This window comes from Sus scrofa, chromosome X (assembly GCF_054392235.1).
Source record: "Sus scrofa isolate SSC_HxYL_T2T_F1_AM1 chromosome X, Sscrofa_HxYL_maternal_Yorkshire_Landrace_v2.0, whole genome shotgun sequence".
Classification (NCBI taxonomy): Eukaryota; Metazoa; Chordata; class Mammalia; order Artiodactyla; family Suidae; genus Sus; species Sus scrofa.
Window position 1 is genome coordinate 21204758 of NC_139401.1, and position 20455 is coordinate 21225212.

Here is a 20455-nt window from a genome sequence, read left to right on the forward strand (position 1 = left end):
CTCAGAGGCCCTTCGGAGCCGCGCTCCAGCCGCCGGCACCTGACTGCCCGACCCACCGACAGACACAGGGCTGGGGCCGGAGACGCCGCCGCCGCCGCCGCCGCCGCTGCCGCCGCCACCGCGCACGCGCTCCTCGCCGGCCTGCGTCCCGGGGCGGCCCGCGGGGCGGGTACTCAACGCTGCGAGCCGCCCGCACCTGCCTGACTGACAAGCAGACCCCGGGATAGGGGCTCGTGCCGGCGCGCGCACGCGCCTCGCGCGCCCGCCGTCGGCCCTGGGGGCGGGACCGCGCGGCAGCGAGCGGGCGGGGGGCTCGTGGCGCGCGCGCCCCGCACCCGAGGGCTGCGGAGAGATATTTTGGGTGGCAGGAGGCCCCTCGTCATTTCCGCCGGGCGGCTGGTCGTGCCGGGGGCTTCACTCCCGCGCACGAGGCGAACGGGCAAGTTGGCTGCGGACGTGCGGCGGCGGCTCATTCCTTTAGCGCTGCGACCCTCGGCAGTGCAAGCCATGAACTGAAGCCCGGGAGGGACGGAGACCCGAGCGGAGTGGCAGAGCCACGGCAGCAGCGGCAGCCTCAGCGGGGAGCCAGCAGAGCCGGCGCGGAGACGCGACCCCGGCGCCTTTCCCTCCCCGTCGCCGCTCCCACCGCTGCTTGCCCGCCGTTTGTTAAGAGACCTTGCCACCAGGAGACTCGACACACAAAAGCCGCCTTCTCCGCGCCGCCCTCCCAGCGAGGCAGCGGCCAGCGAGGGACCCCACCTGGGGGCGGCTAGGGCTGCTGAGTTCGTTTTGTGTCCGAGCTCCGCGCCCCGCGCCCCGCGCGGACCCGACTCCGTGCCCATGGCTCTGATCATGGAACCGGTGAGCAAATGGTCTCCGAGTCAAGTAGTGGACTGGATGAAAGGTAATGCCCGCTGTGCGGAGGGCGAGGCGACCCCTGGGTGTGGGGTCCCGGCGCGCGGGAGGGAAGGGACGCCCGCCGCGGCCGAGCCCGCCATCGGGGCTGCCGCCGGCTGATTCTGGGGCGCGGGGAGGGGGTCCTCCGAGGCTGACAGCCGCTCGGGATCCCGGTCTCCTATTGTCTCCAGCCAGTGGTTTCCCAGCGGGAGAGGGGCGCGGAGAGAGAGGGGGTTGCGGGCGCGACCCGATGGGAAGCTGGAAGCCGGGCGGCGGAATCCTTGTCCATCTTTCCGGCCCTTCGCTCCCCTCAGCGCCCCCAGGCAGGGAGGACGTGGCGATTCTGATTTCTCCCCTCAGGGAGGCGTCCCCAGGGACCTGCTCCTGCGGTCGCCCCTTCCCCGGCCCCTTTGTTCCTGGGAATCCAGACGCCCCCTCGGCGGCCGCCCCTGCCAAGTGCCTTTTCTAGCGCCAACTCTCCCGGCAACTTTTAAGCCCACATAATGGGGTCAAGACGCGCGGCCTCCCGGGTTTTGATCCGGGAAGGCCCCCCCCTACCCCAAATTGGTCTGAGGATGCTCAGGGGATGCGCTACTTTGGGGGATAGGAAAGCATGCTTCCCCTGGGACGGCATCTGCATTGGTATCTGTGGCTTCCTCCTGTGCATCCTCCCCGCATCCTCTGCCTCCTCTTCTGACCGGTTGAGGCTTTGGACCTTACAGCTTTTTACTGGGGGCTCGACGCCAAGTGTAAGGTGATGCGCATTCAGGTGCCCCCTCATTGCTTCCATCTTGAAGACTCTCCCCTTTTTTCCCTGTCAATTTCTAATAACCGTACTTACAGACTCTCGCCCTCCTAGTCTCAAACGTGGGCTTTTTCTCTAGTCCCTGGGCTTTCCTGCCTCACTATCTCCCTCTGTTGTCTGAGTTAAGGGGCCTGTTCACGACCACTGCGCCCCCCTCCCAGCCCCAAGATTCCTAAGATTTGGAGAATGATGACAGGGTATGGATGGGATGGAGAAAGGGATTCCTGGCCACACTTGGGAGGTATCAGAGCTTTGCTCGTGGTTATTCCTAGGCACAAACTCTGGGTTGATTAGTCAGGGACCAAAGGCATACTTATCATTTGAAAATGCCCGTTCCGAAGATGAGGGAGCCCCTTCTTAGGGCTTGCTTAACAGTCAGACTTTCTAAGCTCCAGGTACTTTCGAACGAAATGCAGAGTGATTGGAAGTGATTGAGAACCACAGAGAGAAACTCAGTTTTTGGGTGTTGTTTTTTTTTCCTTTTTCCCCTGAACCTTTTCAGCCTCTTGCTTGCTTTTATGGATTTTCCTTTATCCACTTGCTTTCCTTTTATTCCTCTACTTGGCCCCTTTATTGTTCATTTATTTAGTTTTTCTTTTCTAATATGTGGAAAGTGCTTTGTAACTGCAAAGCACAGTACAAATGAGACTGTATTGAATTAAATCGAATTCATTATTTATCGACTGCCCCCCTGTGTGCGGTGCATTGTGCTAAGGTGCCATGGGTGCCATGACTAAGACAAAGTCCTGCAGTGGCTCATTTTTTTCTGTGTGTTTCTTCTTCTCTTTTCATATTTGCTATTGAAATTCCGTTTTCCTAGATTCCCACCAGTTTTCCCCCGCTTTGGATTGTCAAATGCAGACAAACATCTGTCTTGTGTTTCTCAGTCATGGAAGAAAGAGTCAGGGTACATGCAAGAATGCTTAATTGAAACCCTTCCTTTGAATTTTCCTAAAGGTTGCTTTAGTTTGAGTCTGTTACTGAAACAGTCAAAAGCTATCTTGGCTCCATGGAGTCGGATTACCTTCAGAGACTACCTCTCACAAATTCCCATGATGCTTGTAGTGAGTGCTGCATACTCCATCTTCTTCACCTCCCACCCTTCCAGTATATTTTTGCAGTTTCCCCCTCTCCACACTTTAGGTCCACTGATGCATATGATGTACATGTTCTGACACACATTATTCATTTTTCAGTACACTAGTCTTTAAAAAGCTCTCCAAACTAAAATACAGCTTCTTTGCATTTGGGCTAGTATCATTAGCTGTGATTTTAAATGATTGCTATATTTAAGTTGAATAACTTATTTTCATACCTGTTGGTGCCACATTTTAGAGCTATTTGAAAAGACAGAATTTGTGTATCTTTGTATACATTAAATTGAAAGAGAATAACTGATAACATTATCTGTATATTTCAAGTCCCAAGCTGCTTACTGCTGAAATTTCCATGATTGTCATATAAATTTGATTTTAGATGCTCTCAGAAAATAAGATGTAAAAAAATAGTTGGCTGAAGCAGATATTTCCTCAAATATTAACTTACACTGTTACCTTAATTAATTTTTCCCTTCGTACACCTTCCACCAAGTAAACTTTACAAAACACATTTTAAAAATACTTTTCACCCTTTCTTCAGATGCAGTTATGTTTAAAAGTCAATTAATATAGGCTGTTGCTTTGGAATGGCTAAACCTCATTTAGCACTGAGTGAACAGGACTTTTGAACAACTGCTGCCTTGTGGGAGTTCTTTAAAGCATGCTCCTAATATGTCGGTTTCATCATCCTTAACACTGAAAGCGTATGTAATATAGTAGATGCTTTTACCTAGTCACCATCATAGGTATATGCTTTAATAAGGTATATGCTTTATGGTCTTTCTAAGGTATTTTTCTCTTCACTAAAACAGAAAATTCTGAACCATTAAGTGTGTAGGAATAGCATGGCTATATATTTAAATGCTTCCAGACAATGTATGGAAGTGTAATGGAAACTTGGGCAGCAGGGAGGAAAATAGGGGAAAAAAATCCTGGGCTGACAAGATTATTAAATTTTAGTAGAATATATTCAAGATTAATTCCGCTGAACCATATGTACATTGCAATTTACTTTATTACTTTTAATTAAAATACATTTGAAGGAGACATAAGTATTAAATTTATGTTAATTATTATTAAAGAAAGCTATAAGGAAAAACTTCCTTTTTTTGCTCACCCTAACTTTACTATTTGTGAAATCCAATACTCACTGGATTTTCTGCTGACAATAGAAATTTGATGTGACACAGTGTCAGCGTTAGTTCCAGTAAGTATATGAACTCCTTATGAATCAGTGTACTAAGCATTTATATTCCATATTATCTTGATAATACTTCAGTCTATTTGAAAGTATCTCATAGCCTTCAAAATTAATTTTAAAAATTAATTTTATAAAAATATTTTGAGAAGATCAAATACTCAACATTTAGTGTTTGAACCCAACCTTTTTCAGTTGAAGTTGCATTCAGTCCTCTTGTAGTTTTGATAAAACTTTAAAACCTAAACCATTTTACAGTAAATAAAAGCCAAGCTGTTGTTGGAAAAAGCTATAGGTAGAGAAGTAGGCCAATAACTGTTTCTAATTTTTGTTCAATCTATTACTTTAAAACACATTATTTCTCAGCTCCTATCTGTTCACTTTCAGGGCTTGGAAATATTTCATAATCTGCAGCTGCTTGAGTCAACTTTTTTTTGCCCACGGAAATATAGCAAAAAGCCCTGAATACATTAGGGCCCCTATTATTAATTTTATTATTCACTTTTCTTGTCCATGTCACACCCAATAATTCCAGTTTTCCTCTCACACCACTCTGACTTAGAAACTCTTTCAAAATATCCACATGACTAAGATAAAGTTATTCTCTGAGGCCAGCTCCCTTCATGACATTTTCCCAGTGATCTCTAATCTCTTTCTGGATCAAATAAAATGGCTTATTGTTTTCAAAGTCAACCAAGAGGCCCCATTTTGCTGGTCTTCTTTTAAGGTGATTTACCTCCATCCACTCTTGTATTGTTATGATTCCTAAAATAATCTAAAAATTTTAAGATAGCCTACTAAGCCATCCCACAATTAACTGCTCTGCTCTTTCATGTTTACTATAAACCATTTTCTTTAAGAAGCATTCACTGACTTCTAATTTCTATCCTGATGACTCAGCCTTCTTGAGGATAGGAAATGAAATACACTACTTTAGGTATTAAAAAATAAAGATAAAACCACCATTTTGCATACAACCCTAAAAAAGAGGAAAATTCAGTGATGAAATAAGGTCTGTTTAGTATAAAAGTTTAAATGCTGTAGCAGAAAATATGTCCGATAAGGGAAAGAAGTTTTGACAGGTATGATGCTCTTTAGTGATTTTTCCCCCCGTCATAGGAAGTGGAGATTTATCTTAATGAGGTGAAGGAAAATGTCAAAATTTTGAGTTAAAATTTCTTGAGAGAGATAAGAAATAATTTTCTGGCAGGAACTTCAGAAGTATACATGGTAAGGAAAAAAAAATGTATGTTAATGAATCAAATAGGTGCTATCACCTCTTTTTGAAAAATTAATTTTTTTCTCAGTGCAATGTGACTAGATGGTAACCACCAATCACCTACTTTGGATTTTACATTTTTGGAGCAGTAATTCTTATAATTTTATACAAAGAGGAAAATTTCCTTTTTGATATGTGGAGTTTAGTTCACAAGAAACACTTTGTTTATAGTGTCCTTAATATTTTCTTCTTAAGGTAACACTCATGATTTAGTGGAAGGTAGGGGAAAAAGTATATTTAATGTAGATGTATTCTGTTTCTTACTTCATCATGGAAGGTGCTTTAATGGGTGGACTTAAATAAATTATTCCCTGCTTTGGAGAAATTAATCTCTGTAAGGGATGGCAGTGACATTGACAAATCTGTGCCAAGACCGACAGGTACCAACTAGTGCATTTGGTAAATTTTAAGCGTTTGCATATGTATTCAAGCACCAAAAGTAAGAGAAGATGATTTTAGTAAGTCAGGAAAGAGCCCATGGGGAAGGTGGGGTTTTAACCAGTGTGTTTAATTAAGGCATTTTCAAGAGAGAAGTATTCTAAATGTAAAAGCACAGCAGGAGACTCTAGGGTTAAGATTGGGTGATTAACCAGAAGGGTTGTGTCTAGGTTTGTCTGGTTGAAGGAGAGAGGTGGGCAGTGAGGGAAAGTGAGGGAGGAGGGTGAGTAGGTGGCACAAAAGTACAGGAACAAATCTGCATTTCACAAAGACAATAAAACTCTCATCATGTCCTGAGTTTAAATAAATACCACATTATAAAACTTTGGCTGCCAAAAATAAGCCCACAAAGAATGTGTATTGAATTGGTACAGCTGTTTCAAATCTGTTTCTAAGGAATAATTTGGAAATAATGTTAAAATGAATTATTTTGAAGATTAATTACATCATTAACATTTTGTTGTTGGATATTTAGAATTTTACTGATCCAGATTCTTACATGAAGAATGAAGATGAGCTTTTAAATCTTGATGTTCTTAAAGCAATGATAAGTTTTCATTTTCATTTATATCAGAGTGACTTCAGATTAGGACTTAATTTGTTCTTAATGACTTTTAGCTTTCTATGTGACTTCCCTACAGCATCTCACACATAAGGCTTGTTGTGAACGATGAAACTTTAGCTTCTATGAGGAGTTCTAGAAGGATGGATCATTGGAACTAATATAAAGGTGGGGGGGAAAGGAGGGTAAGAAATTTGGGGAAAAAGTGGAGTCTAAAGCTTTTTTTTTTTATGAGTGTGTCATAGTCTAGTGTCTGGCTGAAGAATAGCAGACTGGATCATTGTGTTGAATAACGTTCAGTGAGTGAATTCTGTTTTCATGCATAGCATAGGCCTGTGCTCCCCCAAATGGTACATTTCTGTGGTTGTGGGAGCCAAATGATCAAAAGAAGCCAAAGAATTGATTTTTGCTAAGTATTTTAAAACATTTTTATATTAAAACACAGTGATGTTATATTCATGGTATAGAAAGCAAGATTGGCGTGATTTTAAAGATGAGACCAGAGGCCTAACAGGAAGTTTAGGCTTGCAGCAGGCTGTTTAAAGCTGCATTTTCTAGATCTCCCACGGTTCTGAGTACACTCCGTTCAGCAATTAGGAGTATATCAGTGGAAAAGTTGGAGAAGTGGTGGTTGGGTTTAGAAATGGTAAAAATTAATGTGCTCCGCTTCCTTTCTTTCTCCTATTGCAAAGGATGAAATCTCTTTTGAGTCAATACCATGATTACAGCATCTTACTTTGTTTGATCCATAAACCTGTAGTCAGGATGAACTTCATGAGAATGGTTCTCATCCAACCCTATCCTTTCACTTCTCACCCCCGTCAGCTTAAACAATTTAATGCTTTGTCACTGCTTTTAGGGTAAATATCATAGTCCTTAAAATGACAAATAAGACCCTTGAAGGTTTGGCTATGGCCTGTGAGGTAAACCTCATTCCTAGCACTAGCTACACCTGCCTTTTTTCAGTCCTGTTTACCCAGCCCTGAGCCTTTGCACTTTTTCTTCAAGCACTCAAGTCCTATTCATCCTCCTTATCTCAGGCCTCCCCTCCTCTGCCTCAGAAAAACCTGTCTGAATACCTGAATCACATCCAATCCTCAGTTATGGTACCTTGTATATGTTCTTTGTCCCATTTGCCAATTTCATTTTCACCTTAATTTTTATGGTTATTTAATGCAGGCGGGGAACCCATCTTTTTGCATAACTGAATAAGAAGGTGTCTGGTAAAAAGTAGGTACTGAGGAAATATTTGTTGAGTGAAGGAAATAAATAAATTTATTCACAAATCACTGGTCTGTCAGCAAATCTGCTTTCCTAAATGACGATGCACATAATAAAATCCTTATAATTTTCTAATGGATACTTCAGCACCAAGTTGTATATTGTGTGCGAGAATACAGTGGAAGTAGGGTTGCTCTGTCCATGTCTCACAGTTGTGTTTCTGTAGCCAGTTCAGTGACCATGGTTTAGATTCATCTTGTTAAGAAATATTAAATACTTCACTGATAATTTCAGTGAATCTGGAATTTATGCTGTAAATATTATTTGCTGATGTCATTTAATAGGCCAACACAATAAGCAAACATTATTTTAAAATTACGTACTTCCTTTCTTAAGCATTTATTTTCTTTCATACACATTTACTAATCGTTTTCTTCATTTTGATGTTTTTAAAAGAACTGCATATTTTGGGATGCATGATAGAATTGAAAAAATACCTTAAATTTGTCCTCTTAAAGTTTTAAAAAGTTCATATAAGAAATTAAAATGTATTTTCCTGTTGTGAGAAGAACAGGAAATTTATTTGTTAATTTGGAGGATAAAATAAAAAGCAGCCCTTTAGCTTAATGAGAACCATTATCTTTATTATATTTAATGTTGAGTTTACATTTTTGCTAGTAGGAATAAAATTGATATATTTAAAATGCATCTTAAATCAGCATTTCTTATATAATTTTTCATCTCACCCTGATTTTTAAAAAATGAATTTTGCTTTTTTAAGCGAAATGTGGATTTACTTGGACTAATTTTTGAAGGGTGCTCATTAAGAACCTATGTTGAGCATTACTCTAAACATAACTTGTTGAATACAGATTGTGCATGCGGATTTTTTGTGAATTCATTGCCACTGGATAATCACTAGTAGGCAGGTTATAGAGATTTTTCTAATAATTTGTGTCCCTCCCCCCAAATTTAGAATGGTTAAAACATAAATCAGAGTAAGTGAAATTTTTAAGACTTTTTTTTAACGTAGTTTTGCCTCTCTGTTAATGCTTAACAAAACACCTTCAGGCTTAAATGTTCTAGCTAGTACAGCAAAACAATGGATTGCAATTGTGCCCTAATTTGAATTACAAATAACCATTAAACATGTAGAATTTTTTTAAACTTTAAAGATATATTTAATTTTTCATTCAATTTCAATTTAAATTACATCATTAATTCTAATAGAAGTTTTCATTATCTTAATCTTACTCTTGCAGTTTCAGGAAAGAAAGGGTTATGGAGATTTGCATAAATTCATTGAATTTTAAATTTTACTAAAGTACAATAACCACTGTTTTAGTTTTCTGTATTCATCTATTGAATATTTTGTCACAACATTAAATTGTTTTAAAAACTCAGATTTATTAAATAAACCAAAACTCACAATGGCATTATTGTATTCTGGTTTGCCACCATAAAATCATTGTTACAAAGCTAATATCAAATATAGCATACTTGTCTGTTTTATATTTACCTGACATTGATATTCTTGGAAATGAGTTTTATGAGGTAGGTTGGATAGTCTTCTGATAAGATGATTAATAAGAACAGATCGCATTTTTGTTTGCTTTTAAAGTGTTGCCCAATATCTTTTTTGTTTGTTTGTTGGAACTTTTTGTTTGCTTAAGCTACATCTGCTATGTTTAAAATGGGCTTGGAACATGGTTTCTGAAGTAATATCTATAACAAATCAATGCAAGACTGACTTTGATCCTGGATTTTATTTTTTTCCAACTTTTTTAACCAATGATTATGAAAGAATCTATTTTCTAGCAAGATGTTAGATTTATAATGTAATTTATTAATAAAAACGCTGAAATATGAGTTCTAAGTTATGCTGAATGAGTAATTTCAATAACATTAGCTGAACTCTTATAATTTTGGTATTTTTTATATGTGTAAGTGAGAGTTTATTTCATATACTTTTTTTCAACTATCAACATTATTTCAATTTTTTTTTTTTTTGTCTTTTCTAGGGCCACACCCGAGGCATATGGAAGTTCCCACACTAGGGTGCAATCTGAGCTGTAGCCGCCAGCCTCCACCAGAGCCACAGCAACGCGGGATCCAAGCTGCATCTGCTACCTACACCACAGCTCATGGCAACGCCAGATCGTTAACCCACTGAGCAAGGCCAGGGATTGAACCCGCAACCTCATGGTTCCTAGTCGGATTCGTTAACCACTGAGCCACGATGGGAACTCCCAAAATGTTTGATAATTCTGGGAACTTGTGATTTTTTTTTCCTGACTGAGCAGAAAATTCATATTTTAATTTTGTGTAATTCATTTATTTTATTTTTCTCATTTTATGGCTGCACCCTCAGCATGTGGAGTTCTCAGGCCAGGAATTGAATCAAGCTGTGCAGCAGATCCTTTAACCCACTGTGCCAGGCTGAGGACCAAACCCACACTTCTGCTCAGATCCAAACTGCTGCACTATGGTTCTTAACCCCACTGCACCACTGTGGGAACTCCTATGTAACTCATTTATATTTTGGCTTTCAAAACAAGCTACCCAGCTATTAAAAATATATAAAAGAGAAAATGGAAGTTTCTTTTGTGGCTCAGCGGTAACGAACCTGACTAGTAGCCATGGGGATGCAGGTTTGATCCCTGGCCTCATTCAGTGTGTCAAGGATCCCATGAGCTGTGGTGTAGGTCGCAGACAAGGCTCGGATCCAGCGTTCCTGTGGCTGTGGCGTAGGCTGGCAGCTGTAGCTTCAATTCGACCGCCTAGCCTGGGAGCTTCAATATACTGTGGGTGCGGCCCTAAAAATAAAAAAAATAAAAATAAAAAATAAAAGAGAAAATGTTGTAGAGTTTTTTTCTACTAGGGCTCAAAACAGACATTATAGTCCAGTAGCTAGGTTTTCTTTCTGCCTGCCAGAACCTTTGTGGAAACCAGGTTCAGTGTGATGTGAGCCAACTTAGGGATGACAGGGCAAGGTGCTCTTTCTCCATTTCCCTCTGTATTGGTTACATGGTGAGTTTTGTGACAGTCTCTGTTTGCACCAGTGTTGCATTAAATCAATGGCAGAAGGTTTCTTATCTAGAAGGCTGCTCCCTTGCCTTCTAGCTGTCAGACCAGAGGCTTTCAGTTTGATGTTGAATTGTCACACGCAGAGAGAAGCTAGTTCTATGGAATATTTAAAACTAGATGATTTTTCTTTCTAATCTCTCCCTCAACAAAATGCTTTAAGTATATTGATGATAAAAACATCTTAATTACAGTTCCATTAATTTGGGTTTTTTGACAGTTTCAATAGGTTCCCATTGAAATTTATTCTCGGTATGTGAAGAAAGGCTTTGCTGATGCTGATCAATCTATTAACGTAGTCAAGATTGGAAAGAAATTGTTTGACCCTGGAGTACGTAGTGTTTTCAAGTACTTTGCTTTGCCAGGAGCCATTTCCATACTGAAAATATGTGAGCTAGAAATGAGCTGTATTTTTAGTTAGAATTTCTGCATGCTTAGCTGGGATCACAATTTTTTATTTTTATTTTTTGGAATATTTTTGCAAACATTCGGTAATACAGCTTGGTTCTTCTTCTCTTTGACCCATGTTAGACAGGTCTTACACATTTCACGCTTCTATTGTTATTAGCACTACTTACAATTGAAATAAGGGACAGTTGTTAATACCCCTTTCCATGTAAGTTACAGGGAAGTTAAGCAGCTCAACAGAGATGTGCAACTGTTCAGTGGTGGAATTAGATTGAACATTAACTATTTTCTTCTCACCTACTGGGTTAGATTTAGACTTTCGTGGGTTAAGAACACAGTTCACGTTTATGTATAATTTTTTTTTTTGTCTTTTTTTTGCCATTTCTTGGGCCACTCCCATGGCATGTGGAGGTTCCCAGACTAGGGGTCTAATCAGAGCTGTACCTGCCGGCCTACGCCAGAGCCACAGCAACTCGGGATCTGAGCCGCGTCTGTGATCTACACCACAGCTCACGGCAACATGGGATCCTTAACCCCCTGAGCAAGGGCAGGGATCGAACCCGCAACCTCATGGTTCCTAGTCGGATTCATTAACCACTGTGCCACGATGGGAACTCCTGTGTATAATTATCTTCAGACTTTTAAAATTTTTTCTGAATTTTCTACCTTTTAAAAATTCATGAGAATGCTTGTACAACTGTAAATATAATAAAATTCATTGAATTGTTTTAAAAATTCACTCTGTTTAGTATATAGTAAAGAGTACTTTGAAATCAAATCCCTGGATTAGTTATATCTAGGCTCTGTTACTTCCTAGCTCTGTGATCTTAGTGAGGGAGAGTGTAAATAACTTGTGAGGTTTTCTCATTTGTGTAAAGTATAGGCGATATTACCTACTCTTAGGTTGTAGTATGCTTAAAATGATGCCTAGCACATAGCAAGTGCATGATAAATGTCAGATTTTTTTAAATTAAGAAGTTTCATTCTATTGGCAATCTTCAGAGACAGAACTGTTAATAGATAGTATTTATCGATTGTTTACTGAATACCATGTACTGTTCTAGGTGCTTTCCCTGTATTATCTTATGCCTGGCCTATCTCTGAAAGGTTAGAATTATCTCTGTTTTACAGATGAAGAAGCTTTTCCTTAGAAACATTGAATGACTTGTCCTATATACCCCCAAATTTTTTGAGCAGGTGTTGAATAAATATTTTGAAGAATGAATAAATATTAAGTAGAAGTGGAATTTGAAGGAATTTCTAACTGGCTCTGAAATACCTTGCCTTTCTACCAGAGGTAGGTATGACGTGAGAGGAATCCTGGGAATACTTTAAAAGATGTGGATGGATGTCCTCTTTTTCAGACCTACTTTTTCTAGTGTGGGCTGTGATTCTTGGCTTTTTTGACCTCTGGGGTGTGTGTGTGGGGGGAGGTTGTTAGTGGTTAAGAGTTTCCACTTGTAATAGGACTTTAGCTGGTGGCAAAGATGCCACATTCAACTGTTTTCTTGCTGACATCCTTCTTATTTTGAAGTGAACTCCAGGAGTTTGATGCTCTCCTCTTCTGAGTCTAGACCTAGGAAAAGATCTACTTTAGGCTACCGCTACTACCAACCCTATGCGGAGGTGTTTTGTTTTCAGAGGATTTTTAATAAAAGTACATGGTGCCTCATGAAAAGATGCTCGGCCTCACTAACCATCAGGGAACTGGAAATCACTACCACGATGAAATATCACCTCACATTGGTCAGAATGGCTGTTGTCAAAAATACCACAAATAGGAGTTCCCGTCATGGCTCAGTGGTTAACAAATCTGGTTTGATCCCTGGCCTTGCTCAGTGGGTTAACGATCTGGCGTTGCCGTGAGCTGTGGTGTAGGTCACAGATGTGGCTCGGATCCCGAGTTGCTGTGGCTGTGGTGTAGACTGGTGGCTATAGCTCCGATTAGACCCCTAGCCTGGGAACCTCCATATGCCATGGGAGCGGCCCAAGAAATGGCAAAAAAGAAAAAACTAAAAAAAAAACACAAATAATAAATGTTGACAAAGATGTGGAGAAAAGGGAACCCTAGTTCACTGTTGCTGGGAATGCACAGGCACTGTGGAAAACAGTATAGAGATTCCTCAAAAAATTAAAAATAAATAGAATTATCATATGACATAGTAATTCTACTCCTGGGTATGTATCTGAAGAAAATGAGAAGACTAATTAGAAAAGATACATGCACCACAGTGTTCAAAACATTATTTACAGTTGCCAAGATATGGAAGCACCTAAGTGTCCATCAACGCTGAATAGATGAAGAAGATGTGTATATATATATATATATATATATATACACACACACACACACACACATGCATGTACACACACAATAGAATATTACTCAGCCGTAAACAGAATGAATTTTTCCCTTTGCAGCAACATGGAGGACATTATACTTAGTGAAGTAAGTCCAACAGAAAAAGACATTGTTTTCACTTATATGGGTAATCTAAGAAGTAAAACAAATGAATGTAGCAAAACAGAAGCAAGCCCATAGATAAGGAGAACAAACTAGTGGTTACCACTTGGGAGAGGGGTAGAAGGAAGGGCTGATAGGGGAATGAGATTAAGAGGTATGAGCTGCTATGTATATGATAAATAAGCTACAAGGATGTAATGTATGGCACAGAGAACATAACCAATATTTTATAATTACTATAAATGGAGTATAATCTATAAAAATATTGAATCACTGTGTTGTACACTTGAAACTAAAGTAACATTGTAAATATACTTTACTTCAATAAAAAATAAATTCTTCTAAAAAGAACTTATACTTCCAGTAAGAGTGAATATGAGTAAAAACATAGAATATTTTAAAGAATATGTTTAATATGTGCTTATAAATTAAAGAAAAAATCCCCCCCCCAAAAAAGTAACAATGCCTGATAATAGATGTGTCATTTTACTGCAAATACAGACACACTTTGGAAATATTGTGGGTTTGTTCCTGACCACTGAAATAAAGCAAATGTGGCAATAAAGCAAATCACATGAATTTCCCAGTGCAAATAAAGGTTCTGTTTATACACTATTGTGATCTATTAAATGTGCAACAGCATTATGCCAAAACAAGTATATGCCTTAATTAAAAAATACTTTATTGCTAAAAAATGCTATCACCTAAACCTTCAGCAAGTTGCAATTGTAGCATTGAAGATCACTGATCACAGATTACCATAACAAATATAATATTGAAAAAGTTTGAAATATTGTGAGAATTAACAAAAGTTGACACAGAGACATGAAGTGAGCAAATGCTGTTGGAAAAATGGTGCCTATAGACTTTCTTAATGCAGTGTTGCCACAAACCTTCAATTTGGAAAAAACAAAATATCTGTGAAGTACAGTAAAGTGAAGTGCAATAAAATGAATTACACCTCTAATGGCTTTGGTTGTATTCTGCTCTTCATATTTACTTAGTAGGGGTTAGTATTGTCTACATTTCATAAGTGTTTCTTTGAACAGCAGACTTTATTCAGTACATTTCTTTAGCTTGGAACCCGTTACCTACCTACTAAATGGTAATTGTTCTCCCCAGATTGTTTTGTTTTTGTTTAGAAATTCTTTTATCATAGACCAAATTGTGATATGACATGAGAGTGTAATGAATCAAACACAAAAAACCTTGTATGCTGGAGAAACTTTAATCATCATCTGCCAAGAAACTATTGTGACATTATTGTAAAATATAGAGTGGTCAAGTTGAGCTAGAGATATTTGATCAGTTGATTACTTGTAAAATGGTAATTATAGGTATAGTTCCATCTATATTATGTTTTAGAATAATACACATGGTTTTGCATGTGTATCTAAAATATATGTTCTAACATGTATTGTTGGAACCTAAAGTAAGATATGTTCAAAGTAAAAACACAAGGATAATATTTTCTATCTCTTGTTTTCCTTTAATAGAATTGAGATGCGTTTGCTTTAGGCTGGAATTTTTAAAATAAGTGAAAACAACTTTAATTCTTCTCTGGTTGTGGAGAGAATGAATTGAAGTCTCTCACTTTTAATGAAAGCTACCACAATACCCAGAACAGTAGACATTTACAAAAGAACATCATCTGTGAACTGTGGTAATTACCAACTATTTTGAAGTTGCCTTAGCAACTTGTCCATTTGATTATCTAAAGTACTTTTTCTCTCTTAATGTGCTCATTCTCTCTCTCTCTCTCTCTCTCTCTCTCTCTCTCTCTCTCTCTCTCTCGTTGTCTTTTTAGGGCTGCACCCTTAGCGTATGGAGGTTTCCAAGCTAGGGGTCTAATCATAGCTATAGCCGCTGTCCTACACCACAGCCACAGCAGCTCGGGGTCCAAGCCCCGTCTTCGACCTACACCGCAGCTCACAGCAACGCTGGATCCTTAACCATCTGAGCGAGGCCAGGGATTTAACCCACGTCCTCATGGATACTAGTCAGGTCTGTTACCACTGAGCCATGACTGGAACTTCTCATTATCTCTTTTTTTAAAAATTAAAAAAAAATTTTTTGGCTGCACCTGTGGCATGTGGAAGTTCCCGGGCCAGGGATCGAACTGGGATTGATCCCAAGCCTCTGCAGTGACAACACCAGATCCTTGAATGCTAGGCCACCAGAGAACTCCTGTGCTCATTATCTTTTAAAGTCCATACAAATTAAAATTAATTTTGTTTGAGTATGTTTTTGAGAATTTCATTACTGTCTTTGAAAAAGCTGACATCCTGTTTTGATAAAGGTGGTCTGGTAAAAAAGACTTTGAATTATGGTAACATCATGAATCTCCATCTGCATTAATTTTAAGATGTGTCTAATGTTTAAACTTTTAAATGGTTTCTAATTTTGATATTTTTCTTCAAATGAGGCTGCTTTGCGAGTTTATTTTTACGGTTGTGACTGACACAGAGAAAATAAATAGAGCAAAATAATACCTAGGGATCTAGTAATGTTTTTCTTTCTACTTATGTACCACTAATAAAATCACAAAAAATTAAGACAGGTATGTATCTCTAAAAAGTAAGCACTTAAATATATATTCATTGGGAGTTCCCATTGTGGCTCAGTGGTAACAAACCCGACTAGGAACCATGAGGATGTGGGTTTGATCCCTGGCCTCACTCAGTTGGTTAAGGATCGGGCATTGCCATGAGCCGTGGTATAGGTGGCAGATGTGGCTTGGATCCTGCGTTGCTGTGACTGTGGCCCAGTCCTAAATTCAAATTCTAGCCTGGGAACCTCCATATGCCACGAGTGTGGCCTAAAAAGACATATATATATATATATGTATATATATATATATATATATAAAAGGGGAAATATAACTTTACAGTGGAGGAGCCTAGTGAACACTATGTTGGCCGTGTGATCAGATATATTTAAATATCTGTATGATATATATATATATATATATATTCAGCACATACACCCCATAATATACAATATTATTACACCAAAGTTTCTTAATATTAAATATCTAGTTCAAATTTCTAGTTACATAAATGTTGTAAGTATTTTTACAGGTTTTTTCCCCCTTAAATCAGAAGCCAAATAAAGCCTACACATTGTAGTCTACATTATTCTTTTTCCCTACATCGATCCTTTTGGACTCAGTACCACCTTTATATGACATGCTCTATTTAATGTCTCTTGGTATAAAATTCATTAATAATAAAACCTACCTCTCACATTATTTTAAAAAATCACTGTGGAGTTCCCGTCGTGGCGCAGTGGTTAACAAATCCGACTAGGAACCATGAGGTTGCGGGTTCGGTCCCTGCTCTTGCTCAGTGGGTTAACGATCCGGCGTTGCCGTGAGCTGTGGTGTAGGTTGCAGACGCGGCTCGGATCCCGCGTTGCTGTGGCTCTGGCGTAGGCCGGTGGCTACAGCTCTGATTCAACCACTAGCCTGGGAACCTCCATATGCCGTGGGAGCGGCCCAAGAAATAGCAACAACAACAACAACAACAACAAAAAAGACAAAAAGACCAAAAAAAAAAAATCACTGTAATGCCCTATTGTAATAAACAAGAAAAATAATTTATAAAAATAAGATAGGTTTCTATATGTAGGTGCTTAACATGACTGTACTAAAAAAAATACTCATTGATATGTTTGCCTGCTTAAGAGCATTCACGGATTTAAGAGAAGCAGGGAGTAAGCTCAGAAGTCATTCCATGTTAAGTACAAGAAAATGGAAGAATGAATGTATTGATAGACACTGGCATAAAAATGAGTATTAGAATGGCTTACAGGCTAGACTATTTGGCATGCCACTCTGATAATTCCTGTTAAACACTTAAAAGTCATATTAAAAGGAACCACAGCTTTATGAAGAAATGGCAGATTCTTGAACTGAGGAGGGAAGATTTAAGATGAGCATGGAGCATCTTATAGTGCCAGAAAAGTAAGGAAGTGCTCAAAAAACAAAATGATGAGGGCATGTCAGAGACTTGGGAATCATTCTGAAAGAGCTCTCAGTTGCTGAAGCTGGAACAGTTTGAGCAACGAAAGTAGTATTGGGTTTATAAAAGAAGTATCAGTGAGCCTATACTGATATTAAAAAGTCTGAATAAATAAATGAGAGGAGAGAAAAATCTCCTATACAGATAATTCCAAATAATGTATGTAAGTACTCTTCTCTCAAGGAGGTGACACTTAACTCCCCCCTTTTTTTTGTGGCCTGCACTTAGTGACCTGTTTCCAAAGAGTATAGTGAGAGAAGGGAAAATATAACTTTACAGTGAAGGAACCTAGTGAACACTACATTGGCCGGGTGATCAAGGTTTGCATCATCATTGATAAGTCATGTTGATAGTGTATACTATTCATATGATGTTGTGAAAATTACACTTCAGGAGTTCCTGTTGTGGCTCAGTGGAAGGAATCTGACTAGTATCCATGAGGATGCAGGTTCGATCCCTGGCCTTGCTTAGTGGGTTAAGGATCCAGCATTGCCGTGAGCTGGAGTGTAGGTCACTGACACAGCTCTGATTCCACGTTGCTGTGGCTCTGGCATAGACTGACAGCTGTGGCTCCACTTTGACCCCTAGCCTGGGAATTTCCATATGCTGCATGTGCAGCCTTAAAAAGCCAAAAAAAAAAAAAGAAGAAGAAGAAGAAGAAAAAGAAAAGAAAATGGCACTTCACCTATGTGATCTTCCTTCCCCAAAACCCATAATTCCAGTCTAACCATGAGAAAAACAGACCATTCCAGATTTTTGGACATTTTACAAATTACCTCACTAATACTCCTCAAAACTGTCATGTTGTCAAAAACAAGGAAAATGAGAAACTCACAGACCAGAGGAGGCTAAGTAGAGATGAGGATTATTTGTATTATGGTCTTTTAGGATCCTGAGACAGAAAAAGCCCAAGAGGAAAAAAACTATTGAAATCCAAGTTAAGTGTGGAGTTTAGTTAAGAGCGATTTACCATGTGGTTCCTTAGTTGTGACAGATGTGTCACAGTAATGTGAGCTGTTAATGATAGAATATGGATGGGAGGTATACAGGAGAGGTAGACTATTTTTGCAACTTTTCTGTAGACCTAAAACTATTCTGAAATTACAAGTTTATTTACATGAAAAAATTAGATTTAAATTTTCAAATTTGGTAATACCAAAAGATAAGCAGAATCTCATATGTGAAATAACTTTGGTTTGCCTTTTGTGTGTGTGTGTGTGTGTGTGTGTGTGTGTGTGTGTGTGTGTGTGCGTGTGCTTTTTAGGGCTGCACCTGAGGCTTATGGAAGTTCCCAGGCTAGGTGTTGAAGTGGAGCTATGGCTGCCGGCCTATACCACAGCCACAACAACGCCAGATCCTTAACCCACTGATTGAGGCCAGGGATCGAACCCATGTCTTCACAGATACCAGCCAGTTCATTACCTCTGAGCCACAACTCCCTGGTTTGCCTTTTTCTAAGTGTTAATAATACACTCTTTCAAATAGAAAGAAAAAACTCATATGGGATACAGGCAGTTCTTTAGTGTGGGACTGTTACATTCATTCACCTTGCAGTCGTTCAGTAACTTGATCATTGTGATAACCTCCTACTCCTCACAATACTCAAAATGCTCCCAAAAGAAACTTCGAACCTGGCCTGGCTACAAGAACCTCTGCCTTACCTCTTTGCTTCTGTGTAAACCTCATGCTCTGCCACATGTGAAAAATTTTTTGAATGACTGTTATAACTGTTTTTCCTTCTACTCACACTAATCTTTTGCTTGATTAGTTTTTGTTTTTAACCTTTTGGTAATCAGGAAATGTGTTTCAGAAAAGGGAAGTGAATGTGCATGGGACTGGGACGGGATGGAGACCACCCAAAGTTAGCTCCATCTCCTTTTTTACGTCACTGCTAACAGATTTGCAGTTAAACTCTTGGACAGAAGAGTGTGCTGTTCTAAACCTTGTTAACAAAGCCTGATTCCCAACACTCTCTAATTGTAGTTTCTGTTTCCTGCAGACACTGTTTAGGAATGTTAAACAAGGCATGAAAATTTTTGAGCAGATAAATGTGGTTTATAATAATTGATTTTAAGCTGCATATATAAATGTGTATATAAATATGCATGTATATTTACTTAGTGCAGATATTTGCCTAGGGCAGATATACTGAAATTGAATGTAACTAAATGACCTTTTCCCATTGCTTTTCTGCAAGGAAGTCACCATTTTTCTTTTTGTCATTAAATGTAAACCTAATTTTCATTGTATCATGGGGCCATGTAGTGTGTTTAGTAGCTGAGTTTTGGGCGCAAGTATGGTTGTTACTTAAGACCTCCTTTGGTCACATCTCCAAGAGATTACATTTGATTTCAGAACAGAACTGCTTTAATATTTGTGCCTTATGCCCATGTCTTTTTCATTAAGATGTTCCTTGTTTTCTAGGTTACTGTTGTGAAAATTCTGAAAGGAACAGGCTCTGGTAATAAGTAGATAAGCTGTGACTGGAAATTTAATGCATTAACCTGATTTTTTTTTCTTGCCCAATAAATTGAAATGTTATGTTTATCACAGTTTCGACTTGATTCTTTGTTATTAACCCACCTCTATGAAACTGTGAAGTTCTGCTAATGTTTATGTCATTGTCTTAGGGTTGTCTCCCTGGCTTGCTGGTAAATATCCCTTTCCTTTCTTGATTTTATGCTCTGTGAGTAGGAGCCTAGATATGCATTCACGTTCTCTCTGAAATACTTACATTTTTGTGTGTGTGCAAGGTGTTTTTTAAGTTATGTTCACAGGAATGAAGAATTTATTTTTTTCTGTTTTGTTTTAGTAAGGTGAGCATGTTTTGCGTTTAAAGAAATTTTCAACAAAAACCCAATCTCTGTAGATTGTACCTTAAATATCAAGGATTTGAAGCTGTCTTTGAATATGTGACGGGAAGAGATGGGTTGACTTTCCAGGATTCTCCCGTATCTATCCCAGGATAGAATCTGTCCCA

General features: G+C 39.2%; 1 protein-coding gene across 16 annotated transcripts in view; it reads left to right on the forward strand.

Annotated features, from left to right (window-relative positions):
- Positions 1–416: 416 nt before the first annotated feature.
- Positions 417–20455, forward strand: part of CNKSR2 (connector enhancer of kinase suppressor of Ras 2) — a 276938-nt gene continuing 256899 nt past the window's right edge. For all 16 annotated transcript variants that reach the window (XR_014835808.1, XR_014835809.1, XR_014835811.1 and 13 more), the window contains exon 1: positions 417–904. Coding sequence is in view for 12 of the 16 variants with exons in the window: in XM_021080286.2 (XP_020935945.1) it covers positions 841–904 (64 nt within the window). In the remaining 4 variants the exon portion in view is untranslated. The remainder of the gene's footprint in view (positions 905–20455) is intronic.